The sequence below is a fragment of the Stegastes partitus genome, unplaced genomic scaffold (genome assembly GCF_000690725.1).
Source record: "Stegastes partitus isolate 25-593 unplaced genomic scaffold, Stegastes_partitus-1.0.2 Scaffold1010, whole genome shotgun sequence".
In the NCBI taxonomy this organism is placed as follows: Eukaryota; Metazoa; Chordata; class Actinopteri; family Pomacentridae; genus Stegastes; species Stegastes partitus.
Genome location: NW_007578741.1, coordinates 72,366 through 100,297, shown reverse-complemented (window position 1 = coordinate 100,297; position 27,932 = coordinate 72,366). Strand labels below are relative to the sequence as shown.

The 27,932-nt window shown below is 43.3% G+C and overlaps 1 protein-coding gene across 1 annotated transcript; it reads left to right on the top strand.

Moving 5' to 3' along the window:
* Positions 1–20: 20 nt before the first annotated feature.
* eif2ak4 (eukaryotic translation initiation factor 2 alpha kinase 4) lies at positions 21–27,349 on the top strand. The gene is made up of 39 exons (XM_008294973.1): positions 21–369; positions 484–599; positions 1,700–1,802; positions 1,871–2,044; positions 2,412–2,492; positions 2,614–2,753; positions 2,853–2,953; positions 3,045–3,202; positions 3,361–3,899; positions 5,026–5,141; positions 6,805–6,959; positions 7,057–7,496; positions 7,579–7,651; positions 7,738–7,827; positions 7,908–8,030; positions 8,110–8,214; positions 8,364–8,427; positions 8,539–8,618; positions 8,758–8,859; positions 8,965–9,015; positions 9,122–9,358; positions 10,041–10,116; positions 10,437–10,558; positions 10,892–10,941; positions 12,169–12,337; positions 12,963–13,079; positions 13,239–13,304; positions 13,414–13,584; positions 13,660–13,794; positions 14,049–14,156; positions 14,525–14,653; positions 17,926–18,012; positions 18,286–18,398; positions 18,487–18,545; positions 18,939–19,042; positions 21,012–21,080; positions 21,953–21,997; positions 22,965–23,080; positions 26,916–27,349. Exons 1-39 carry the CDS (start codon positions 241–243, stop codon positions 26,971–26,973), a joined length of 4,971 nt encoding a protein of 1,656 aa, XP_008293195.1. The 5' UTR covers positions 21–240; the 3' UTR covers positions 26,974–27,349.
* The last annotated feature ends 583 nt before the right edge of the window (positions 27,350–27,932 follow it).

Below are 27,932 nucleotides of genomic sequence, written 5' to 3'. Positions count from 1 at the left end.
TGACGTTTCACCCGCGACGCACATCCTGTAACAGTCATGCGCAAGTCGCAGCGCAGTTGTGGTGGCATGTCGACCGTGTGGCAAGTTGGCGGATACCGAGTAACGTTAGTTCCTGACAGCGAGCTGTACTTCTGGTAAAGTTTGCGCGTCCACGGAGTGAGAGGAGCGGCGTCCTGCTCGCTGTCTGACGGCTGTGGGTGACACAGGACCGCGGGACTGCCATGTAGCTGAGGCAGAAGAATGAGCAGTCAGCACACTCCAACAGACTGGACAGACGACTACACTGTGCAGCAGGAAAATGAACTAGAAGCTCTCGCGTCTATATTTGGAGATGACTTCCAGGATCTGCGGAACAAGGATCCGTGGAAGGTAGACGTTAGCAGAGAGCATCTCCTTCAGTGAGCTAATGACGGCTGAAAGTTGACACATGTATGTTAGCTGTAGTGAACTGCTCCACTGAGCCCGTTTTGACTTGGTTTCCAGGTTAAAAGGCCTCCAGAGGTGCACCTCTGCCTGCGACCCAACGGGCTCAACAATGGGCAGGAATGCTACGTGGCTGTGGACCTGCAGGTCAAATGTGCCCCCACATACCCAGACGTGTGAGTGTTGACCCCTGGCCTTTACACACCTACCATGACTGCCTCTGCCCTGCACGGTATCCCTGCACATAGACAGCAGCTGCTCCAGAATGTCTGTAATAAATCTCTCTCCAAATACCGCTCAAATATCAGAAAAGAATCCATACTAGGAAACCTGAAGTTGAAGACAGGGGCGGGGCTGAGGGGAGGCTCAGAATCTGTCCACCCCTGTTAGGGCTACTCATGTACTCATGGGACTTGATTTACATCCAATATTGTTCTTGTGCTAGAAGTTTTTGCTGAATCATTTTTCTACAATCCCAAACAGATGCATTTTAACAGCATAACATCCAATGTGCAACCACATGATTTTGTAGCATTTCAAAGTTTTTGTATCGTCATTGTAAAGTGTGTCGACAGTATAAAAATGCATTCGCTTTTTACATGTGAATAAAGAATCCTTTTGTTTTTATTAGTTACGCCGTGTATGATTTAGGTTCGGCTGTGGATTTATTTGAAGCTCTTGTGTGATGCAAGACTCACCCAGAACCTGCAGCCAAAACACAAAAAATGCACCGATGCATGGACAAGGTGCTATAAGTCTCACCTGTACATGTCTTATGTAATTTACATTGTAATTGTTTTATGAGATTTAATCAACAATTTAAAAACACACCTTCCATTTTTTTTAAATCAATCAGATGTTATATAGAAATTCAGTACTGTTTCACTCTGTTTGTGTTCCTGCAATAAAGAGATGAAACAGCAAGTTTAAAATGTCAGCTAATGTCAGCAGCATTGTCATACATGTGTTTTAAGCACACTTATAGTTTTACACTGCCATATTTTGAAAAAAAAAAAATATTGCCACTGCTTCTTTTTCTGTCCTGTGTGCAAAACACAGTTGTCTTGTGATACACAACAGATTCCAGCCTATTACGATGGCTTTAATCTAAACTGTGAATCCAAATACAAAATCTTCAAGACTAACTAAAACATAAACTGCACAAGGAAAGAAAAAGAAAAAAAGACATTTATCCCTGGAGGCAAGTTGTCTGAGAGTGCTAGTTATCATCCCATTGTGATCACGCGGTCTCACTGACATGCTACCTTACCAACAGTCCTCCAGAGCTGGAGCTGAAGAATGCCAAAGGCCTGTCCAACGAAAACCTCCAGAATCTCCAGAGTGAACTCAACAAGCTGGCAGTGGTGCGATGTGGGGAGGTGAGTAGGCATGCACACACACTTAGACACACACAAATTCCTTCTAACCTATTTATCTGTCTGCTTAGGTGATGATTTACGAACTGGCAGACCACATCCAGGGCTTCCTGAGCGAGCACAACAAGCCTCCTTCCAGTTCCTTCCACGAGGAGATGCTGAAGAACCAGCGCAAGCAGCAGGAGAAACGAGCCGAGGAGGAGCAGCGGAGGATGGACCAGCGGCGCAAGCAGGAGGAGGAGATGGTCAGGGATGGGCACGATAAAAACATTCATGCTGGATTAGTTTTATCTGGGGTCAGAGTGATTGATCAGACTCATTCACAAAGGCTAGATACTCTTCGTTTTCCTCTTGTGGGGAAAAATTAAGTTTAGCTCATCTTTTCTGTGTTCACCAGAAATACTGCACTTTATTCTAACAGACCCTGTAATGAATTGTATACATCGTGGTCATTTATAGGTAGACTGCTTTACCTGAAAGATCTCTGCATTTTGGAATTTTGTCTGACTTGTCAACACTGAGCATATGACAGATCACGTACTTTGTATCTTAAATAACTGACAGAAGCTCTAGTTTACAGTATTTTTAACGTGGTATTTTTCACTCTTGTAGGAAAAAGAGATCATGGCTGTAATCCAAAAAAGAGAGGACGACAAGCGAGAGGAAAAGAGAAGAAAGGAAATCGCCAAACAGGTATTTGTGCTGTAGTGTTGCAGCTGCAGAAAAGCAGTAAAGCACGCACATCTTATACCGTATCACCCGAGGAAACAAACCGGGAATGTAATTTGCTCTTTCAATGCCATTATGTTCACAGGAGCTACTTGAGAGCATAGAACAGTCGGCCTCTGTGTTGGGGAAGAGCCCCCCCAGCCCTGGTGGAGCAACTCCTGAACTGAACGAAGCTAGAAAAGCAGTTGGTAACCGCCGTCGGACTACCTCAAATACACGCCACAGGTACACGGCATGCTTTCACCATATTTACAAATACTGTAACATGCTTCTCCTGATTAAGAAATGTAGTAATAATACTTGCAAGTGTTTGTCTTTTGTCAGACGTGACACAATTAATGAAGACAACCATCGATCACAGGAGCCTCTTCACTTCAACAGCAGCACTTTTGGGGAACTTGTTGTATACAGAGGGAAAAGTTTAGGTGAGAGCTCTACCACACAGGGCTGCTCATCTGGTTCCAAGTTGCTCCATTTGCCTTGATAAGCCTTATGTACGTTTATGTTTTTGGACAGGTGTAAGTGAGCGGCTCAACCGTAGTGTTTATTGTGGATTCGAGGTAAACTCTGGAGACTTTGCTGTGATCTATGAGTGGTCGCTGCGCTGGAACAAGACGATGGGCAAGTTCTTCACCAGCCAGGAGAAAGGAAAGATTGAGAACTGCAAAAAGCAGGCAAGTAGGAAGGGTGCAGTTGTAATAGTTGAGAGGTTAAATTATGTATTTGTAGTTTTAAAAGCAAGGAAATCTGCTTTAATGCTTCTAAAAGCTGTTCTAAACATACTTGCTTCACGCTATCACACATTGCTAGTTGCTCTTGAACTTCTGTGCAGATCCACGGGGCAGAGAATGAGTTCAACTCCCTCCTGCGGCTGGATCATCCAAACTTGGTGCACTACATGGCGCTGAGCTCCACAGAGAAGGAGGACTGCCTGGTGGTGAACGTGTTGGTGGAGCATGTGGCTGGGATCAACTTGAACCAAAGCCTGAACACCCACACCCCGGTCCCTCTGGATAAACTCTGCCATTACACGGCCCAGCTGCTGGCCGCTCTCGACTACCTTCACTCCAACTCTGTGGTGCACAAACAGCTGGGGCCCTCCAGCGTGCTGGTGGACTCTGAGGGCAACATTCGACTGACGGATTACAGCTTATCGAAGCGATTTGCAGATATCTGCAAAGAAGACATTTTCGAGCAAGCTCACGTGCGTTTCTCTGAGGATACGGCGATGCCGACCAAAACGGGCAAAAAGGGGGACGTGTGGAACCTGGGACTGATGCTGCTGGCTCTGAGCCAGGGGAAAGAAGTGAAGGAGTATCCAGTGACGGTGCCATCCAGCCTGCCTGCTGACTTCCAGGATTTCCTTCACAAGTATGTATGGATGGAAGCTTTGCCAGTTTCTTACGTCTGTGTTTTAGCCTGTTTACTGTAGGAGAAGAGAAATAGCTCAAGCACACTGTCCTTTTACTTGCAGTAAACTTTACTGGAGGTCCTGTGATTTAGTCAACAGGGGGAAAAAACAATCAAAGGACTCAAAACCTTGTATTTGCATTAAAATTTACTGCAAGGTAAAGGGCAGTGTGGGTAACTTCTCCAGTTTCTTACCTTTGGATATTTATTCCCATGTACCTGCCTACTGTAGGTCTACATGGACCTTTACAGTCAAGCCTATCTACTATAAATATGTACATCATGGCAATCATTTTCTACTGCTTTTATTGTTGTCACTCTACTAATGCAAATGCACAAGCACAAAAAAGTCTCTTAATTTTATAAGTTAACAGAAGCAGCTGGAATGGTCACTGAAATATGGCAACAAGAGAAGATTATTTTCATTATTGATTAGGCTGATGAGCGCTTTGATAAGAGAAAATCAGACATCAGTAAAAAACAGCCATCATAATATCTCATAAACAAATATGGCATCATCGAGTGTCCTGTGCTATTTCTTCTTTTTTTAACTATAATATAAGACAAATAACAAATTGTATTAACTTGGTTGTAGCAGATGTTTGGCTTGAAAACTATCTGAAATAACTTCATTATCAAAATAGTTGCCAGTTAATTTTCTTATGACCGACTAACTGAATTATTTACCAATTAATCAAGTTTGTTTAGTGTCTCTACCAGTTGATTTCCACCCTATGCATCTAAATACATCTGTACTTTGGTTAGCTGTAATAGAAAACCTGCTTGTTTGCAATATGTTTGTAGACGCTGGTTCATTCACTTAGCTCATGGTGTTTTGGTGTTTGCATTGCAGGCTGCGCAATAAAGAGTAGCTTTCAGAGTAAGTGGTTTTATGGTAGCGAGCTAACTTGCTGAGTTAAAATAATTTATTCAAATCCTTTCTTTCAAATCATGCATTGTTTGCTGTCAGCAGATTTGTAGCACAATGTGTATTTTCTGGGACATTAGACAGACTATTGTAGCTCAGTGCCAGAGATTACTGCATTGTGGTATTGCTAATTATATTCAATATGTCTTTTTGTTGTAGGTGTGTTTGCCTGAACGATGCTGAGCGTTGGACAACTCAGCAGCTCTTGGATCACTCGTTCCTCAAACCTCCTTCCCCTAAAAACCTGCCACAGTACCAAGAGACCAGCCCAGAAGGTGACTTGTTCTTAAATACTTTGGACAAAATATTAGAACGTCAGGCTACATCCACACTAATTCGTGTTTATTTAAAAGCAGGGTGCTCGTTGCTTAGTTGTACAGTCATGCGATAGTGGCATGATGAATCAGAGAGTTTCTGAATATGTTCATCCTTGAAGGAGTTTTCCAAAAAGTCGGTGAACTATAACTGTGTTTGCTTGAGGATGAAAGGCCACGAGACAAAAAAGGCCTTGTTTTACAAAAATACCCGTGTACATGTGGTGAAGCCTCAGTTAAATAAAAAACAAGAAGTACAATGATAGCACTCAGCTTTGTTAAGTTCTGCCTCTTTTTAAGATTCAATCTGAGCACATATTTTTACATAACAGAAGATTACTTTATATTGTTGTACTGACAATATTCAAATCTATATTCTTGGGATCATAAAGAGTGAAGATTCAGAGCTGGACTGCTTAAAGGATATTAAAACCTGGATGGATCCAACTTTGTCAGCGTTAATAAAAATGCGACTTATCATGAGATCGTTATGTTCGGTCGATGTGACCTTTTGGAAGACAGCAGCTGATCCAGTCGATTGATCTTTTGTAAAAAAAAAAATCTTGGTGTGATCCTAGTGAACAGATCAGCTCAGCTGTCTGGCTGTTTTCCTTTAGGACTTTGCGCCCGGGTTGCAGACATGTCCATCTACCAATGATCAAAAAGATTTATGACCACACCGCCAGACTATTTTCCACTTTTTTATGATGGACGTAGAGCAGTCGTCTCCTCGGGGTCTGCAGCTGGTACAAAACACAGCTGCTTGTTTTCTAGCAGGAGAAAGAAACCGTGATCACAGTAACACCAGCACTGGCCTCCCTCCACCGTCTTCCTGTACATTTCACGATAAAAGATTTTATTGTTTGTTTTTGAGGTTTATAATCGGTTGCATCATCACATCCCGGTTGGAGCACTGAGGGTGAGCAGCCAGATGCTCTTGGATATTTTCGGAGATCCAGACGCAAAAATAGAAGCGATAGAGCCTTTGTGCTGGCTGCTTTAAATCACTGGAACAATTAGAAGAAATGCTCAGAAAGTCTTACATGGCTGCTGAAGATCCACCTCTTTGCGCTGGCATTTGATTCAAGTAGAGCTTGACTTTATTTTTTATTGTGTTGGAAGGTTTTATACTAATTATGTTATTGTATTTTATTTTAATTTGTCTGTGTAGTCAATGTGTTTTATGATGTTTTATGGTTTCAATTGTGCAGCACTTCTTCACCAATACATTAGATTTTGACATTCAAACCCTCATTTAGGCCGTAAGATATGGAAAAACATTTCAGTACAACCTATTGTTTATAGTTATAGCCTCGTACAAAGAGTCTAGAAATAAGCATCTATGTTAATGGTTGGTAAGGTTGAAGTTTCTGTGGACACTGAGCAATTTACAGTATTTATTTAGGCTGCTGTTATTAACTGTCTGCAGTATTCTTAAATCTGTGGATTATTTTCGTGATTAATCAGGTTTTGATTATATTAATAATGATAAAAATGCATCTTTGGTCTAAACAACTGAGGTACATAAACCAGAGAAAAGCAGCAAGTAGTCACACTTAGGAATTCTTTAACAGTCAGATGTTTGGCCTTCTTGCTTGAGAAATTCTGATTTGCTGTTTTTTAGATCTGGCTGTGGACTTTGCGTCATCAGTCATCCCCCGGAGCCACATCCTCAATGCTCCGTTCAGTTCAGGGCTGCAGAGGCAGTTTTCTCGCTATTTCAATGAGTTTGAAGAACTGCAGCTTTTGGGAAAAGGAGCCTTTGGTGCTGTAATTAAGGTGGGTGGCTTTTTTTTTCCCCCCACAAAAATTTTATGGAGAGATAACATCACACTCATCAGTAAGTTGTCGTCTGTTCCCTCTCTTGCGCCTCTAGGTTCAGAACAAACTAGACGGTTGCTACTATGCTGTGAAGCGCATCCAGGTCAACCCAACCAGCAAGCAGTTCAGGCGGATCAAAGGCGAGGTGACGCTGCTCTCGCGCCTGAACCATGAGAACATCGTCCGCTATTACAACGCGTGGATCGAGCGGCACGAGACGCCCTCCATCGGTGTGCTGAGCAACACGGACAGCTCTGAGCCTCAGAGCACAGCTGAGAAACCTCCTCAGTGCAGAGATCCGCCGCGACGCCTCAATGAGCTTGGCCTTCCCGACAACGTGGAGGACGTTGCGCCGCCTCCGGCCCTGTCGAGCTCCGTGGAGTGGTCCACCTCCATTGAGAGATCCTCCAGCGCCAAGTGCAGCGGACACCAGTCGAGTGATGATGAGGATGATGAGGACGATGATGAGGAAGATGTATTTGGTGCCTCTTTTATGTACGTTTTTTTTTTCAATGGGAAGACTCCTTCTCAAACTGTTGATACGTCACTATTTATTCATTCTCCTGTTTTCATTTAGGCCTTCTGATAGTGACTCCAGGAGTGACATCATCTTTGATAACGGGGATGAAAGTATAGACGAGATGTCACAGGTTTGAATATTTTCCCTTTGTCCCGTGTTTACTCGTTGGTTAGCGCCAGACACCGTGTCGTTTACAGCTGGTGTTTCCTCCTGCAGATTGAGCCAAGCAAAAGAGCAGTGACTGACACGACGGAGAGCACAGACTCTGACCGAAATCTCATTATCGCCCATTACTTGTACATACAAGTAAGTTTTTCCTGCACGCTCTAATTTTACCACTAACAAACTCTACTACATGTCTAACAGATGCTTTCTCTTCCCGACAGATGGAATACTGTGAAAAGAGCACTTTAAGAGACACTATAGATCACGGCCTGCACCAGGACCAGAATCGGTTATGGAGACTATTCAGAGAGATACTGGATGGCCTTACTTACATCCACGATCAGGTGTGGTACAGGTGTCTCCACTGCATGAACATTAACTAAGAATGAAGCCATAATCACTATTAATCCTCCTTTCTTTTAGGGCATGATTCACAGGGACTTGAAGCCTGTCAACATCTTCCTCGACTCCCAGGACCATGTGAAAATTGGAGACTTTGGCCTGGCTACAGACCATCCTGCTAATGTGGTAAACATTGCTCTGATGTGGTCTGCAGTTAGTAGCTTCACCCTGCTGACAGGCTGCACTGATTCAAACTGTGTAGCTGTTTGTCATTGTTGTTGGTTTAATGTGTAAAACTAGTCATGTTTTGTAAAGAAGCTGTTTGTCTCTTCCAGGCTGCAGGCAAATTTGAGTTGGAGGAGACTGGCTCTGCAGCGATGCCCAAACCAGACCCTACAGGTGCAGAGAGTTTACATATGCACCATATTTAGCTCATTTTAATCTTTGATAACTCTGGAGGTTGATCTTCCAGCCCTTCGCTAATACTATGAGTTGCTTCACTGTCTGCAGGTAACATGACAGGCATGGTTGGTACTGCCCTCTATGTCAGCCCAGAGGTTCAAGGAAATACCAAAGCCACCTACAACCAAGTAAGAATGAATAACTAACATTTCTGGCTAAATACAGTCTAATTTGATTTTTCTGTCTCTGAATTATTTTTCTTCTTCTTGTTATGTAACACCCCCCTTTTTTTATTTTAATGCATCATGTTCATTGTTCTGTCCACAGAAAGTTGACCTGTTTAGCCTGGGCATCATCCTGTTTGAGATGTCCTACCGGCCCATGACCACTGGAGCCGAACGCATCACTGTCCTGAGCCAGCTACGAGTGGTACGTCCACGTCAGGGACTGGAAGCACTCAGGAGAAGTAATCTAAGCTGCATGGGGTTTTTGAACCTGCCTTTTTTACTTACGTCATCCTTTTTTACGCTGCAGGAGCCCATATGCTTCCCAGAGGACTACGCTACATACGGGCAAGGAACACAGGTGAGGACGACCGGAGCACAATGTTTGATATGAATCTTTTTCCTCCTCCTCCTTCTTCTATCCCCATCTAAAAGTCAAATACCATTCTGTGTCTGTTCTATGTCAGAAAAAGGTGATAGAGTGGCTCCTGAAACACGATCCGGCCCTTCGGCCCACCGCCCAGGAGCTGCTGAAGAGCGAGCTGCTGCCTCCGCCTCAGCTGGAGGAGTCGGAGCTGCATGAGGTGCTGCAGCACACCATGGCCAATGTCAACGGCAAGGCCTACCGCACCATGGTGGGCCAGCTGTTCGCCCAGAACACCACACCAGTCATGGACTTCACCTATGACATAGACATGTACAAGGTGAAGCTGCTGCTTGAGTCTACCAAGCTCTTGAAAGCGGATTGTGTTTTACTGTTTTTGCATGTGGCCATATTCTAGCATTTCTGTGGAAGATGGAAGACAAAAATGAAACCATTAGCTTTTTTTTTTAAGATATATTTTGCATATTTTGCATAAAACCAGAAGCCAACGTCGTGCATATGATTTATAAACATTCAAAGACACCCCGAATGTAACCGGATTTATTTAGTGAACTTTTGAGATAGAGGAACAAATGCTTAAAAGTAGTGATTTTGTTCTTTTGTCCTGATAAAAAAAGTGTTGAGGATTTTCGTTTTTAATAAGTTGAAGTGTAATGCTGTGGCAGAAAGGCTTTTTGTGCACTTTGCATGATGAGCAGTGGGCACACAGTGCATGAAACAAAATTAAACCAGTCAACATTTAGTTAAAGCTGAGTCATCCTAGTTTACTTTAGGTGACTCTGCTTTGCAATAATATTTAGTTTGGATCGCATCAGAGAAAGTCAGCTGATCCCCCTCTCAACCTGTAGATGTCACTGTAGACACACGGATGACTTTGCCGCTCTTTCTTCCATGCTGTCTCACTCATCTGGTCTGTGTAACAGCCTAGCAGAAGGCCTGCAAGTGCTTAATCAGTGTCTCCTGATCCCTAACAGAGGCTGTTTGTTTTGCTCTCCCTCCAGGGCAGCTTCAGCTTCAACGGCGCCAAATTGCAGCAGCATGTGTATGAAACAATCACCAAGATCTTCAAGAAGCACGGTGAGTACACTACACTTGTCTAGTGTGTGTGTGTGTTGACTCTCCACTGAAAACCACTTGGACTCCTGACCCGCCGTGAGCCCGTTTTAGGGACCCCGACATCTGCTCCAGTGTGAGGCAGCTAAACAATAAGTGCACTGTTGGGCCGCGCAGATTCTGTGCAGGTGCTAGTGTTGTTTTTATGCACATTGCTGATGATGTCCAGCTGTACTTGTTTGTTTATTCTCAGTTTGTATCTGCTCACATGCATCAGTTGTCTTAGGGTGAGGGTCATGTTGTCTTAGGCAGATGTAGCACTGATACGTGATGTTTGTCTTCAGGTGCGGTGCGTCTCCAGACCCCGCTGTTCCTCCCCAGAAACAGGAAGCTGTACGATGGCAGCGAGCTGGCCTGCTTCATGGACCACAGCGGAATGCTGGTTACACTGCCCTATGACCTCCGCGTGCGTTTAGCACACACACACACACACACACACACACACACACACACACACACACACACACACAAAGCACACACACAACACACAGAACACACTCCCAGGTGTGCATGTCCGCACTTCTACAGAAACACTAATTATACAACTATTTGCATCAGCACATGCAAACACACACAGTGTGAGGCTGCAATCAGCAGCCGCCTTAAGATCCTGCTACCTCAGGAAACCCTGAGGACTAAATGGTTGTTTCCACACTGTGATTGATTACAGCTTGGTATGCTCTGACTTCACTGTCATTATGCACATGCACCCAATGTCTCAACTCTGTTTTCACTTCAGATGGCGTTTGCAAGATACGTTGCCCGAAATAACATAACCCACCTGAAGAGGTAAAGTAGATATTGATAAGTGATTTAACAGATGTTTGTGCCAGCATAGCTTTGTAAAGGTTCATTACATATTTAGTGGCAAGTTATGCCATTCTTTTTTTTCACAAAACAATCTTTTGACATACAGTATGTATGTATTGAATTTCCCTTCTGGGATGAATAAAGTATTTTTCATTTCATTTCATGTAGTGGCATCATGGTGATATCTTGTGATGAAATCTAGAGCTTTAGTATTCCTCCATTGTTTTTATGTTAAGTTTACCCTCTAATCCTGTATTCAGGTTTGAAGCATGTTATCTTTAAACAATAAATTACCCAAATTCCAACACATATCAGAGCCAGAAACTGTAAAAATAGAAAGAATCAGGTAGTTTTTCTGTGTCCTTGAACTACTCATCTGTGATGTGTTATTCCTTTGGGAAAAATAACTAAATCTAAGCTTAAAACTGTGATATTTCATCAAATCATTTTAATCTACATGACTCATTTGAAAATTTGCCAAAAATGAACTGTTTATATAAACAGATTTTATAAATCACAAAAAACTCTGCGCTTCTCAGTGCAACTATGAGGCCAAGTAATGCCAGACAAAATAAGGGGATTTTTTGGCTGACCTGAGCTGAACTTCAGGCTGTTTACAAAGAGCAGAGAGTGGACATGCACGGAAACAAATTTAAAATGTAAGGAATAAAATATCTGCAGTGTTTAGAGCCACCACTTTTTTTTTTGGTAACACTTGTGGAAATTCTACTTTTGTGTTTTCTTTTTTATGATTTTTGGCATCATAATTTTGTCATCCTGCCAGAAGTCATGTTTCGGTTCTCTCTACTTCTATGGTTGCGCTGTTTCCATAGAAACAACCACAACTTTATATTGCGGTGAAAAACGAGCTCACAGTGAATAAAATTGTGACAGGAGCAGAAAATGTCTCTGTGGCTGAGAGGGTTAAGTTAATTCTCCACCAACTAAAACTCATCTGGCCGGCTGTATCAGCAGCGGGGCTGATGCACTGTGTTGGCCAGATTAGCTTTGGCATTACCTCAGTCAACCTCTGAAGTGAATCCACTACAGTTGTGTGAGCCTGTATTGACTCATATGCGTACCAGGATCATGACAGTGTTCAGCATGTTAAGTAGAAGTGATGCATTCTTTGTCTCTGTAAAGAAACCTGACATTCCCGTTGAGAATAAACACAGTTTGCGTGTGTTTCTCGTCACCTTTCTTTAGGTATAGCATTGAGCGCGTGTTCCGCCCCAGGAAGCTGGATCGCGCTCACCCGAGGGAGCTTCTGGAGTGCGCCTTCGACATCATCACACCTGTCACCAACAGCCTCCTCCCTGATGCAGAGACCATTTACACCATCTCTGAAATAGTCCAGGAGTTCCCTGCACTTCAGGTTACACACACACACACACGAACTACTTGTGTTTTAAATGATCCGTTGAGCTGACAGTTTGTGCTGCGCTGCCTCGTCGTGATTCTCATTCACGGTGAACAGTTTGTTCATGGGCGAGATGTATCATTCTTTTTTATTTTCCTGCGGATGCCATCAGCTCTGCTTTAACCTTTTGCTGTTTTTTCCCCTTTGCTTCCCACTCACATTCCTAACATACCAAAATATGTGTCAGCCTGACAGGTTTACACTGTATTTATTGTTTACATAGTAAATCTGTTACGCGCAGCTCCGTCCGCTTCCTTCCCTCCCTTCCAGTACAATCCATTTCCTGTCCACATCCATTCCAATGCTGCGTCAGTCTCCAGTCGCGGCGCTCTTTGCATACTTCATGGACCCAGTCAACCTTGAGTCTGGCCTCCAGTTCATCCCTCATAGATCCTGTTTGTGATCCCATCCACCACCCAGCTCTTTATGTGAAAGCTTTTAAGAATACACGAGTCAGACAGAATGAGAGGGCAGCCGGACACAACAGTCATTATTCACTGAGGTGCTCATTGTACAGTGCTGCTCTTGGTTGTGACTTTAATTGCAGCTGAGAGGGTTAAAGGTGTGTTTGTGACTGCAGGAAAGGAACTATAACATCTACCTAAACCACACCAGCCTGTTGAAGGCCATCCTGCTCCACAGCGGGGTCCCGGAGGACAAGCTGAGCCAGGCTTCCAACATACTGTGTGACGCCATGGTCAGTGCAGGTCACATGTTACACGTGCTCTCCACATTGCGTGTCTGTTGATGATATGCTGGTGTGAACATACCCAGTGGTGTTCTTGGCAAATACAGCAGTGGTAACATTTTTATTGCCTCTTTCCCCCCTCCTTCCTCTTCCCCGTATCTGCTCCAGTGTGAAAAGCTGACCAAACGTGAGATGGAGGCAAAGTTCTGCAACTTTTCACTGTCAACCAGCAGTGTAAGAGTCCACCCGGTGCATGAACCTTCTGTAAAAACATACAGCGCTGCAGCAGCTCACTCAGACTCACTCATAAACATCGAGATCTCTCCTTCTCGCTCGATTTCAGTTGCAGACGTTGTACAAGTACATAGAACAGAAGGGAAATCTGCAAGACCTGGCGCCGCTGCTGGCATCACTCACCAAACAGAAAACGGCCGTCACACAGCTGGCCAAGCAGGGTCTCAAGGACCTGGAGGAGCTCACCGTGCTTCTGCGTAGACTCGGAGTCAAAATGAGGGTGATTTGGATTCTTTGTAAACGAAGAAACTGCGTGTGTTTTCTCTCTTTTAATCCAGATGTGTCGACTCTCTAGGTGGTGGTCAACTTAGGCTTAGTGTACAAGGTGCAGCACCACTCTGGAGTCATCTTCCAGTTTGTGGCTTTCATCAGGAAACGCAAGCGAACCGTGCCAGATATAGTGGCTGCTGGAGGACGCTATGACCACTTGGTAGGTTTTTACAGACATTCACATTCCACATAATAAAACCTAAAAATAAACTGGAGTGAATTCACAGCTAAAATCTGCAGGTGATATTTGAAAAAAATGCAGCCAAAAGTTTTCCCTCCACATATGCATTCATGTGAACCACATTTTTTCCGTCTCACATACAGATCCTCTGTCTGCATTTCATTAATTCCACATGAAGCAGCGTTGGTGATGCAGCCTGATGTCTTAAAGCGGTTCGCTCTCTGTTTTACTAGATCGTTGAATTCCGAGGGCCAGCTTCCACAGTGCCTGTTCCCAGTGCGGTGGGGGCCAGTGTCGCCCTGGACAAAGTCTGCGCCGCTATGGCCAGCATGGAGGAGCCAGTGAGAGACAGACACAGACACACACTCTGGGATTTGACATTCCTAATTATTGTAATGAAGGAGCAGCAGGCAGAGTTTCATTTTTAATGATGCCTTATTACAGCAGTCGGGTGCCACACAGCCACTTTTAGAAACATGTTAATAACTATGATCACTGCTGGTCTCGACTCCGTGGAGTTATTTTTGGAGCCGCATCATTTTCTATATTTTGGATTCAGATTGTGAAAGTACGTTGAAATGAAGACCCTAAATTGCTCCTTTATTACACGTATTTTTAACAGCAGCTCTCTGCATCCATAATTTTTGACTGAATATGCTTTTTCAGGTTGTTGCTCGGCGTGATTATAGCTGCTGTTTTTTTGCTTCAGCCAACAGTGAGCTCCTGCGATGCACTGGTGGTCCCAGTGGGTCACTCCTCAATGTCCAGAGCCATCAATGTTGTCCAGAAGCTGTGGAGCACTGGTGTGTCTGCCGACATCGCCTACGATGTCTCACAGGTAAGCAGCCCAACAGGTTTCCGTTTGGAGAAAGCTAATGTGGATTAAAAGTGGCTCTCTGGAGTTGCAAACAAACAAGGTTATTTTTAATTTTGAGATTTACTCACAACAATGTGTTGTTTTGCCAATGAGGTCTAACGAAACTGCTGAATTAATTTCCTTCCTCATGCAGCATTTGCAAAAACTATTTTCATAACATTTTGAAACCTGTATTGTTTACATCCCTGTTATCTTGCTTGCAGACTTCTTCTTTCCTGCCTTAATTGGTGCCCTGAGTAGATTTTTGACACATTACTGTTAGCTCTAAAAGCGTATCACAGGGCGACCCAGTGGCCACGTAGTTAGAACTCATACCACATGGGTGTAAAATGCTCTCCCTAATTCCTCTGCTCTCTTTCTCCACATTCCCTGTCCACTCCTCTACTCCATCTGTCCAATAAAGGCAAAGAAAAATGAAAGAATTACAAAACAACAAATGTGTATCGCATATTTGAGCAAATGCACATAAAAGCATTGCACCATAGAGTCTCTGGTGGGTGAAAATTATACTGGGTGTCATTAGGTTGGGTCAGTGAAATGCCAGATATGATCTGGCTGTTGGAAAAGCAACTTTTGGAGTCGTTTTAACGGTGATAGACTGATTATTTGAGTAATGAAATAATTTTGACATTATCAGCAACAGGCGATTACGGGCTCACTAGACTGGTGAACAAAAAAAATGTCTGTAGACACATCTAAAGATCTGAAATAGCACATTAAGCGTAACTTAAGAGGAAAATTGTCAGGGAACTTTGCAAAGCAGGCGCTTGTGTAGAGCAAGGCTATGCTACAGTTCCAAATGAGCTGCTGGACAGAGAGGTTTAGTGTAATGAGCCCATCTAATATATAACAAAGATAAATCTGTAAACGGCGACACATCACACATTAATGAGTCGGCCAGATTTTAAGGGGGAGAGGCTGCTTTCTGCTGAAAATGCAGATGTTAAATACACAACCTTATACTGGTGTTACGTATCAGCCACTTCAGTGATAAACTACATGCACATTGACATTTTTTTTTACATATGTGTCAATCACGAGAACCAAATAGTAAACCTGATATTTTTTATTTACTATTTTCTGTTGCTTTTTGTCCAAAAAAACCTACATTTGTGAAGAAAGCCCAATTTTACATGTATGTGAGCAGTGATGCTTCTTTAAATTCACAACAAGGACTCGCAGGTCTGAGCCATTAAGGCACGAGCCTAAATATATCTCAACTGAAGGAAGCAGAGGCCTCTGCTCACCAAGTCACTCCCTTAATGTTATTTCCGGACCAGTGAAAGGAAAAAATCTGAACAGAGGATGTAGGTAAAACATGCATTGTACATGCAGACGCACAAGCACAACATTAGTGAGTTGCTATAATGATGTATCTGAGTCCTCGTGTTTGTCTAAACTCAAGCACATTTCTGGGTTTGTACTTTTCTAAATAATGGAAACTGTTGGGTAAAATAGGTGACCTCCTGATCACCCTCCTGTAGTAACCTCATCCCTCCTACAGAGGGCAACACCTGACTTCCGTTCTTTAGAGAAGAGCCCCTCGTTTGTCAGCAGCACACTAGTCATGACAGCATCAGAAATAGTAAATATCCTAAAGAACGAGCTGTGCTTTGTGGTCGCATTTCAAAGAGGCAATGAAACATGTGTGTCTTTTGTGCAGTAATTGACTCCATGTCAGTTGTTTGACACACTCTTGATTAGGTTTTGATGACTTCTTGTTAGCAATAACTGAAGTGTGATTTGAGTATAGCCAAGCTGAGATCAGTCCCTTCAAAGTAAAGCTTTTTATCCTCCGCGCCAGAACTTGTAATGCCATGCCTCCGCCACATTCTTCATGTTTCTGTGACAAACTGAACTGTGCGTGTTTGTGGAAATCGCCTCCCTGGCAAAAGCCTGTGCCCACATTTTAGCTGCTCCTCCTGTTTTTTTTCCCTCCTCTACTCATTATAACCTATTGTTGTCTTAACTTTCCACTTCTGCAGTTAGTGAGTGTTTGCTTTAATGGTCCTCATTGTCTTTTGTACTGGCACAGGACACAAGTGACTGGCCACCTTCATTTCCCCTGAGTCCTTCAAAGTAATTAGGAAAAGGTTGGGTTTGGCTGAAAACAAGTAGCATTATGTTCCAAATCATCAAGAGTGTTTGTGTGGGGTTTTTGTTGATTATGTATGCAGGCCAGCGCCTTGACCAGGGGAGAGATGGTGAGAACACCTTGTTCAGACCTTCTCACCCATCACTCCCCCCCTCTCTAGACTTTTGTTAACACCGCTCACATGCTGGCCTCTTAACAGACACAATCTGCAGCTTTAATTCATCCTCAAGAGACGGTTCCACTCGTTTAGCTTTTATTAGCCAAATATGGCAAACCCCTTCCACATGCAGTCAGCTCAGGCCCCGAGCTGCCCATCTGCCTGCAGGAAATAGCTTACCTTTGACATAATTTGATCTGTCAGTGAGAAAGTTGTAAGAAAAGAGGAAATGTAAAAGCTTACATGATGACAAGGCGAAGTGACACACATACACACACACTGTGTGGTACACTGCAGGGTTTGTTCTGCACCATCGCTAGCTCGTCTAGCTGAGGAGCCAAACTGAAGTTAATGAGAATAAATTGGGCCGACACAGACATAAGCATACATACTCAGTGTCATGGTTGAATGCATTACCTGAATGTACATTGGTTTTGGTTGTGAGTCGCGGCTCACTGCGCGCTCCTTTAGTTCCAAGCAAAATTCTACTTAAAGTGAGTGACTGCTGCAATAGAATCATTTTTAGGCTATGATCCAGTGTTTTCAGAGAATGAGCTCCTTCATTTTTTTTCTTACCTTCTAGCTGAGCGGTATCTCAGCCATGTTTCGTCACTCTTTCAGCAACCAGATCAGTCACAGCTAACTATAATACTTTAATTATGTAATTCCTACGTTTCCTAGCTTGATTTGTAATTCTTAGGTAATTATATCAAGATAAACTCAGTCCTCATACATATACAACTTGTCTGTGGGCTGCAAGCTTTTCAGCAGAAATCTAGGTCTCACAAAGTCCACACTGGCCAGCATCCTCAGGCAGTGGAAGGCAGCGCGCCAGATTTCTACATGCACAGTCAATTTGTGTAATGTTGTGATAATGAGTATCCATATGTATTATCACAAACATTTAATGCAGTTCACCTTTAAATGAACTCTCAAATTATGTTTTGACTAATTCAGCTTTTTGTCATTTTGTGTGTTCAGTCTCAGGAAACGCTGTTGGACCACTGCAGGCTGGCCGGCATCACATGCATGGCCCTCGTCTCCGACAAAGAGGGACAGTATGTGAAGGTAAACCAGCCTTACAATCCAGCAAAGCGCCGTCCAACATGTTCCAATACAATCCAGAGACATTTACTGACATCTGAAGTCTAATTTGCATACACTTGGCAGCAACAGACTTGGCTTTTGAACAGATACATATTAAGTGAGCAGTGTGTCCTTCACTACGGAAAACAGCTAGTAGCATTACACATCATAACATTCTACACACTGTTTCGCTCAGGCAGAGTCATGGGAAGGTTGTGTACTGCAGCACATGTTAAAGTCATTTTCTGTCCTCAGGTAAAATCCTTTGAGAAGGACAGACAGTCCGAGAAACGAATTCTTGAGTCGGACTTGGTGGACCACATCATTCAGAAATGTCGGACCAAATTCTTTGATGAGAGATACATCAGGTAAAGAAATTTTGGTTGACCGTGCTGCTCAGATGTCTGAACGATGTGAAGAGGTTGTTCTTATGAATGTTGTCCTTTTGCCGTTCAGAGAAATCTCTGAAACCATGACTCTCCAGAACCCCAAAGGATCCCAGCTCAACAACACAGGTACTGTGCTCGGCCCATCTCATTACAATCACGCTTCTGTTTTTAGGCAGTTATTGCTTGAACTCCACCAAAGTGCTGCATGCAATAAAAATGTGAAATTGATTCAGAATTTTGTGATGGTGCATTTCCTTTATTGGCATTTAACGGGCTTACGCAGAGTGACGAACAAAAAGTGCAGCCGGGGATACGCCTAAGTGTTAGATTTCACACCAGCTCTGGCACAAACACACAGGTAGCCAACAATGTTGTAATTACACCCAACAGTTAGACATGGACACTTTTTGCTGTCGTCTGATTGGAACATGCAATGTGTGACTTAATTGTTGGGTATTGGACGTATAAAAAATGTAATTATTCCATAAAATGTGGAAATGCTCATTGTTGTGTCTCCAGGCTCTTCAGAGCAACATGGAAGTGGCAGCACCACCAACATGAACGTGAACGTCATCAGCCCAGAGAAAGTTTCTTCGAGTGCTCGACGACGATATGAGACTCAGGTTTGTGATGCACACACACACAGATACACACTTACAGTTGTAACTTTCCATGTTTGCATCTCCTTTTCATTTGTGTTATTGGAAATTAAATACAGCTATTCTGCATTTTCTGTCAAAGTCACAAATACACTTTTTATTGTCTCATTCTTCCACCCACCATCATTTATTCATCTTTTCACACACAAACACACAACCTGCTTCTCACCTTTCTCATCTTTCTAAGACCACAAGATGCTATACTGACAAGTCATATGCTGCTCCTGGAAAACTTTGGCAAATACTGGATGTAAATAATCAGCAAAAGCTACTTCAGTCAAATATGCCTGTAAACATCTAAAACTATACCTGATTGAAATTTGGCCGCCATCCCTGTTAAGTGTGTCCTTGTGCAGTGATACAGTGATCCCAGTGCTGCTGTCATGCTTGGAACGCTCCCTGGAAGTCCTGTTATGTAAACATGTCAAGCACCATCTGCAATGAGCGCTGAGTCGCCTAAACTGTGTCAGAACAGCAACCCTTCAGTTGAATCTCTGTTTGGGGAAGAGTAAGACGTCACAGGAAGACAAATCTAGCAAGTAGGGCAGGTGGGGAGCGATGATTTTGTTGTTGTGGCCAAAAGAGCCTGTGTGTCGTCACCGTGCTGTGACCAGACACACAGCACATGGGAACACCCACATGCTATCACACCACAGTTCAGGTCATTTGCACCGAATGTTCTGTCATCTTTGGCCATTACAGTAGAACTGCGCCCTAACAGTCTGAGCCTGTCCCAGTGCACAACCCCATGAATGTTGAAGAAAATAACGAGCGTGCTCCTGATGTGCTCCTGACCTGACAAGCCTTTTTTTTTTCCCCTCTTCTCTCGGAGACTGTGGGCTCTTCCACTGTGAAAACTGCTGTTCCTTTTCTTGGTAATTGCCACAGAGCCAACTCTCATCACAGACGATGATCTTGGATTGGGATGTTTGCTTGTACATCCAGTTTACAAAAGCGTGTGTACATAGAGGCCCTCCTGTTGATAGCGTGGTGTCACACCGTCTCCTGACTCGTGGCAGTTACTGCTTGTACATGTTGCATGTGCGAGACCACGATACGCTCCATGCACGCACACCTTGAACAGGAGCTGAACTTCTTGTCAGATTTTGGTTTTTGATTTGTGCCTGTGCCTGCCCATCACAACCCTTCTATAGAGCAGTGTTCCTCAGTGTTAATGGCTTGTGACTCCCCTGAAATAAAGTCTACTTGTGGACTGTTAACATGTGTTGTGGCTTCTGTGCAGACACATGTGAGCAGGTCAGCCAGAGAGGGTTTGGGTTTGGGTTTGTTAGTGTGTATAGAAAAGTTTGGGTTAGGTTTAAGTTAGTGTATAAAGAAAAGTTGCTTTACTTCTTTTTCAGTCACTTTCTACAGGTGTGATACGTCAAGTATTGCTGTCAGGTGATTGCTTTCAACCAATCCATACTTACATAACCTTCAAACCCATATTCTTTCCTGGAAACCGTCATGAAAGCTGTGATGCAGGATATAGACTGTTTTCAACAACCCAAAAACACTCAAGGCTCAAGTGCAATTTACAGCTCTGTTAATGTAGAAAAATGTCTACAGTGGACTTGTTTCCAAGACGTCTTGGTTATTAGGAACTAAAATAGAGAGCTGTGTTCACCCAATAGGAACTGTCATACGTGAGCGAAACACTAATCCCTATATTAGTAGACTCTCTGTCCCCGTCTTCTCTTCTTTGTGTCCCTCTACATGCCTGTCTTAAACATTGAAGCATTTGTCATTAGATTATGGTGCTTGTAAGTGGAAGCCATGCCAAATATTTGCTTTTAAAAAGATTGCATGTAAAGATGGTATTCTTTCCCCAGCTCTTTCATTTTGATCGTGGGAATAATTATGTGCTTCCGCCCTTTTCCATTTCTGTCATTCTTACTTTGTTTCTCTCTACTCTTTCTCTCTCTTGTTTCAGATCCAAACCAGATTACAGAATCTCAGTAGCAATTTGCAGAACAAGAGCAATGACATTGAGGTTCTGGCAGTAAGTCATTTGTTTGTTTACCCCCCTTTTTATCCCTCCCAATCCCAGCTCCCCTTTTGTTGCTCTCCCACCTTATCTGTTGAATTCATGTGTGAAATCGCAGAGCAAGGAAAGGGCTTCTGATAGCTAAAACAACAAACATCACGGGTAGCAGCCCTTTTATAGTTATTTGCCTTGTGCTTAAATCCCCTGCTGGAGGTAAGATGGCTGTGAATCCATTCCAGTTGTTACAGAACAATGAACACTAAACAGAAGGCAGCCAGCGTGTCATTTCAGGCGATGTAAATGGCTGCCATATTGAGTTTATTTGTGGCTGCATTGTAGATATATGGCCAGATATCCTCAAAGTAAATTATCCCTGCTTGTCCTATTTACCATGTCGCCGCATATTTCAAATACACTTGTCATCCCAGTTGGGATCTGGACTGCATCAGCGATGCAACGGTAAATATGAGTTATTGAAACATAGCAGACATAATCACCTTGATGCCGGTAAGCAGTTCCACAGGCCTGTGAGTGTGTGTGTTGTTGCATGTCAGCAGCCTGCTTGTCTATCAGTCAGACTGGAACACAGCAGTATTGGTTTTCCAGTGATAAACACGGAAGGCCATTAGCCTCCGAGGAAAAGAACATGGAGTGCTTTCAGCTCTGCTTATAGCATTATCAGAATTGAATTACATGTAATTTTGTTTGACTGGACTCTCTTTTTTTGAAAGAATTGCTCAATATGTTGGGCAGCAGGTGCAACGGTTGATGTTTTTTGCCCAATAATAAAAGCGGCATTTAACTTTCTGTTAAAATGCGTAAGATATTGTATTCTGTGCCGATTGTTGCATTGTTGCGGTGTGATGTAACGCTCCATTGTTCCACAGGTGGACCTGCAGAAGGAAACGTTGATCAACTTCCTGTCTTTGGAGGTAGGTCCCCTGCAAGCCTCATGAACAACACGGCAGTTAATAAAAGGCGACATCCAAGTGAAGGCTGGGAGAGAGGAGGGAAGTGGAAAGAACGACCAACAGAGGTCAAGATCCGAGACAGGAAGAGGGGATCCCGTCTCCTTCCTTACAGTCCTGTCTGATGAGGAGTGCAGTGAGGGAACACCCCTGCACTTTTCCATCGCCAGGGAGACCCGTGAGAGTCTGCGTTGGCCTTTAACAAGGCTCACGTATGCCACAGACGTGCACTGTAGTTAACAAAAAGCACTCTTAGGAGGTGTTTATAATCACATTCCATACTTCTTACCAAGACTTCGCTCATAAAATCCCGAGTTCCCTTTACCGAAAGTTTAAAAAAAGGACTAATTATATTGTAAAGAAACATGCTGAAAGCTGAAAAATGCTCTTAACACTGCTATTATATAAGCAAAAGCCTCAATAAATGAACAGGCCACCTATACAGTCAACCCCCTTTGCTGCACAAAGTGTCAAAGACAGCACATTGAGTATATAAAAGCCATGACAATACACAGTGTGTGTAACCAGGCAAGCAGGAAGGGTCTGTTTTAAATATGGCAAATTACCCCAAGTCACACAAGAAACCAAAGAAATCTATAAACCAACAGTTGCTTTGTGGCTTCTCTGCCCCACTACACTTGACATGCAAAAATACACTCCGAGGCTGCAGCTGAAGAACCCATTCATTCCTCCCAAAATGCTGCCGACTTTACGATTGTGAGGTCTGTTAACAAACATGAAGAAAATGACACCTTGCGAGGCCTTGTGGTGTACAGTCTCTACAGTTTGGGGTGTAATAAAACTAATCTGTTCCAGGCTTTTTTTGGGGGGGGTTAGTGAATGTTGCATGCAACATTTTTGTCACCTAACATTCACTCTTTCTTAGTCCCTTGTTTTAACCCCTTATCGTTTTCCTTTTATTTCTTTCCAGTTTGAGAGTGAAGAGCAGTTCAACAGCAGCGTGAAGACTCTGTTGTCTCGTCTCCCCAAGCAGCGCTACCTGAAGTCCATCTGCGATGAGATCCACCACTTCAAGATTGCAAAAAGGTGCGCATGCGTGTGCGACTGGGTGCCTTTACATATGTTTGGCACGCTTACAAGTGCAGTATGAGGTTTTAATCCAACACAGTTTTTGTCAAATTCCTAACAATCCTCTAGCTGTCCATTGCGTGTGTGAGCTGAAAAAAGATTCGGTGTTTGTACTCAGCCCAAGGCTCTGTAAATGTAAAACAAAGGACGTGGCTCGGTCCCATCCACACAACACTACTTAATGTGCACGTTCATGCTCGTGGAGGAAAGAGAGGAGGATGGGAGATGGGGGTCAAGAGGCAGTAGGAGCGAGAGGGACGGTGAATCTGGTACGTGAAAAACAGACTTGGCCCACTGTCTAACTAGCAAAAATACATTTATTCAAAAATTTTTAAGTGCTATACCTTCATCGTAGCAAATAAATTTCCAACTTAGACAGTATGCAGGAGTTTGTTTGAAATTATAAAGTAAACTATAAGATAAAAATGGCTTTCTCCTGCAGGAACTCAGGGCTGGCTTGAAGCAGCGTGAGCGTTTACAGCTTTGCTAACGCCACAGTGCTACAACTATGACAATTAGTTGTTACTAAGTATAGTTTCAGTTCTGTGAGCACATAGGGAAATAGAAGATTAAAGGGTTTGTTGTGTTGGTTAGCCTATATGAAGTTTACGTCACTGTTGGCGAGGTTTGAGGGGGATGATTGCTACTCGACGAGGACATCAAAAGGGCAGAAAAATAAAAGTTTGTTGTCTTCCCTGAGTTTAAGTGAAGTCCATCAGTCTTTGGAGCTGCTTAGGTGGAGGTAGTGGGCCTTTTTAAACCTTAAACCCCATCTTACAAGGACAACCGCTGAGCCCTGTCGGCCTCAGCTACCATCAAGGAGGTTAATGTGTACGATGGTGGCAACGAGAGGCCCAGGCAGCCGCTGACTAGTGCGCCTCAGGAGACCTACATAGAGATGAAGGATGGAGAGGCTCCATCATTCAGGGTTATGACGTACTGCTCATGGACCAGGGGTTTGTCCATGTGACCCAACTCTGTTTCCTTTATGTGCTTTCATGGTAGTTTGCATCAAATGCATTGAAGTGAAACTATTGAATATTCTGTTTAACCATTTCTATTAATGACGTGTCTATAACCGGTACGTATTGCCCAGACATCTTGCATAATTCATCCAATAGCTGTTGAGGCTTTTCACTAAAAAGCAAAAATGTTAAAAGCTTGTGGCGTGAGTTTTAAGTAGAGAGAAAAATACCACATTTAGTACTGTCTGTCCTCCGGCGGTGATTAATGTCAGAACAAACTTTCAATTTGCAATGCAGCCATTTGAATAAATAAGTAAAACTCAAATTAATGCTGAAAAATCCGAGCAGAGAAATTTGAATAAAAGAAATGGAAAAACCGCGTAACGTGAAAATGCCACTTCTACAACACAGTCAGAACTACCTGTTTTTAAAAGCCCCGTGTTCGCATGCACAACCCAGCCTTTATTTAATCTTTCCTTAATGAAAGCAAAGAAAGAGGAGCAACTTGATACTGTGCAGACATTTTCCGAACAAACAGTCGTGGATGTCTGGTCCCAGCAGGAGCCGTTGCGGAAGGTGAGCCAGAGATCCCACGACCTCGGCTCTCTGCTCGCTCCCACGCGCTTCCACCCACGACTAACTTGTTATTTTTCCTAAAATGAAACCTGAGGCAAACAGTGAAATATGTTAAAGACCATGTAAAAAAAAAAGGCAACAAGGCAGACTTCCTTTTACAGGCAGCTGCCACTCCAAAGCTCCAAGCAAGCCCACACACTCCAGGTGTAGCAGTGACAGTCAGCCCTTCAAAGGGAACTGTTAGACAGATAACTACTGCCTTGCAGAACATCAAATCCTCAGCTGATCCCATTTCCTGAGGTGAAATCTGGAGAAGGATTTGCCTTGTTTGGTCTTCTGGTGTGTGGCTCTTAACACCCCAGTTGATTGACACTTAGATTGCAGCTCAGGGGGGGGGCGGGTTAACTCCATCCATTACTGTGGGTTTAGATGGAATGGTTAATATTCCCAAGCTCCTGAGCAGAATCTTTTTTTTTCAGGACCTTAGCTAAATCCTCTGTTTTTGAGCTTTTAGTGTTGGGAGTGCCTACGGAGAGCAACCCTGTGAGGGATTCGGTGGATTTTCTCTTTCATGAATGAGATGGTAACAAGAAAAATCAAAGCCTCTGTTTCTTCCTGTTTGCCTCTCCACAACAGTTGGTTTTAATTTCCTGTCTTTGCTCTATGTTTGAGCTGCCATTTAGGGGGTAAAAGCCTTGACTGATAAATGAGGATCACAGAGGCAACAATGGATATATTCAGCATGTGTTTTTATACTTTTGTTTAGTTGTTTTCATTGAATGTAGGGCACAGGCAACTGAGGCCAGATGAGTGGGGTAAAGGGCTTATGCAGCAGTCTCCTGGCTGCAGCAGGACCATAAACTAAACTTATCCCAGAGGCTTTGCAGTCACTGACCTTTTGCTTTGAGCCAAAACGACTGCGGGCAAGACCTGCATGTAAAACCTGTAGCCTCACCGCTGTTTCAACAAGTCCGCGGCCATGCTAGCAGCTCTGTGAGGCTGTGGTTGGACAAAGTGGTACCTTGAACCAAATGATATTACTAACATCCACACAATGGCTGTGCTAACCGGCTGATGTTGAGCAGGTACATTGTTTACACTATTCACAATCTCAGGGCGTCATCATGCTGTCATTTTCTGCTTAGCACTAAACACGAGGTGCAGCCGATGCTCACGCCGTTAGTTCAGCAGGTGTTGGATGCATTTTCTTATTCAACTGATAGTGGTGCTTGAAAGAATTACGACCAAAGTTTAAACAATTCATCCTTAAGAGAACATTGATGTCCGTACCAGATTTCCAAGCATTCCATTCAAACCCAAAAAGTCAGCTTCATGGTATCACAAGAGGAGAAGTCTGGGGGTTGGGTAGGTTTCCTCCTCCTCATTCCTCCATGAATGATTGTGCAAAAATTCATTCTAATGTTTGAAATTCATCATTTAATATTCTCCTATAGGGAGCTCCTAGAGTGGCACAACTGTAGAGCACCAAAAATTAAAGCGATAATTTAGACTTAACAAACCTTAATAGTGATTTCACATACACACAGACCCTTTAAACCTTGTTTTTAATATGCTGGACTGCACATCATGAGTAAAATAGGCGATTGTGTCCACCTTGAAGCTGCAGTGTACCGGTGTCCGTCTGAAAAACACAGATTTGTATTCCTGAGATTTTACACGCAACAAACATGAGGAAATAATTCTGTCTAACTGCAGTATTTACGTATCATTATTCGTCTTCAGAATCACTTCCCACTCTGAGCATGTATGACTAATAACTCCAAGATTACAGCCTACGACAGTGTTGCAGAGTAGTCTGATAGTATTTGAGCAGTCGAGGAAGCAATGGTGTAGAGTTACATTTCAGTCATTTTAGGGCAGGAAGGGATTAGTTTCATTGGAGAAAAAAAACCCTAACATGAATAAATATGTAACTGTAATACAGTGAGATGAGTTTTTAGGGGTTTGATCAATGACCGGAGCGGACTTTAAGTATTAAGGTGATTTTCCTTCCTACTGTGAGTTATGGGGTGCCGATACCCTGGACATGGACTCTTGGCAGGGTTGTCTGCTCTGTTATTTCAACAGGACCGGCCTCTTAATCTGGCTTCCTGGAAACCCTCCTGGCTGAATTTCATTGTCCTGACTTTTAGATGCTCCACTTGGAACTCCACCATGTGTTTTTATTTTTTCCCCCCTTGTCTTCAAAATGATTCCAATTTTCATAACAGACAAATGTTGTCCTCTTGCAGGGTGGCTGTGGTGGTTTTGTACAGCTACAAGGACGACTACTACAAGATCCTTCTGTGAAAACCAAGGAGTTCCGCCGGCCTGGGAGATATTCCGCCTTGTTTGATGTTCAGTCGACTCCCAGAGACTGTTTTTAATCCTTGGACTTGCAGAGACTGCTTGAAGATTGACAGATCTATACCTTTTCTATCTACGAAAGTGTGAGCCCCAAAGAAACAGGTGATTTTTTTGTTACAATCTTAAATGGTACTTCAGCCTTTAGAGCAAAGCCCGGTAACTTTCCCCAAAGCCTCTCTGTGTTTTGTGGTCGAGTGGACTTCATTGCCTTAATAGAACCTGAGAGTTTGAAAGAGAAAGGGCTTTTTATCGAAGATTATTTGTTTTACATTTCTAGTTCGCAGCAAGATGAATAGAAGGAATAAATCACTTTTTCCCACATGCTGTGATTTGACGTATGTGTAAAAAAGTGTGACGTGTATTAACAGCCATGTTCAGCCTGAGGGTGCCTACGATTATCAATCAGAGTATTGAGTTTTACCTTCTGATCTACTGTCATTTACTGGAGCTGATACTCATCGAAGTTATGAAGATGTCTCAGTACAACTTTGACAGCTTCGTATTACAGTATTTGACTTGTTCAAGGCCTGGGAAACTGACCTCACTGTTTGCTTTATTGATCCTTCCGGAGAAGCTTCCTCACCTTGAAGTTTATGAGCAAGCTTTGCCGGACAAGTCAAAACAACAGCGCCGTCTACACTCAGGATTATCCAGGTTTCCAGGCCTGGCCCGCATGTCTTTTTGTTTTCCGGTGTTTTATTAGCTCATTGGATAGATGAGAGGTCTTCTCGCTCCTCACTAGTACTCATCTCGAAGGACCTCCGCCTCAGAAACAAGCCACCTCCACTGAACACATCTGCTTGTGCTACCGAGATAAGAGCACGACCGTGGTAAGCAAGAGCAAACCATCAGATTTAAAGGAACTAAGAGGAGACAAATTCCCATTTGGAGCTAAAGTCCAG

What these genes read in the sequence shown, in the direction of transcription:
- eif2ak4 (XM_008294973.1), top strand. Translation starts at nt 241, where the DNA reads ATGAGCAGTCAGCACACTCCAACAGACTGGACAGACGACTACACTGTG. An exon ending in ACCTCAAATACACGCCACAG is followed by an intron (nt 2,754 to 2,852) that starts GTACACGGCATG and finishes GTCTTTTGTCAG; the next exon opens with ACGTGACACAATTAATGAAG. An exon ending in ATACAGAGGGAAAAGTTTAG is followed by an intron (nt 2,954 to 3,044) that starts GTGAGAGCTCTA and finishes GTTTTTGGACAG; the next exon opens with GTGTAAGTGAGCGGCTCAAC.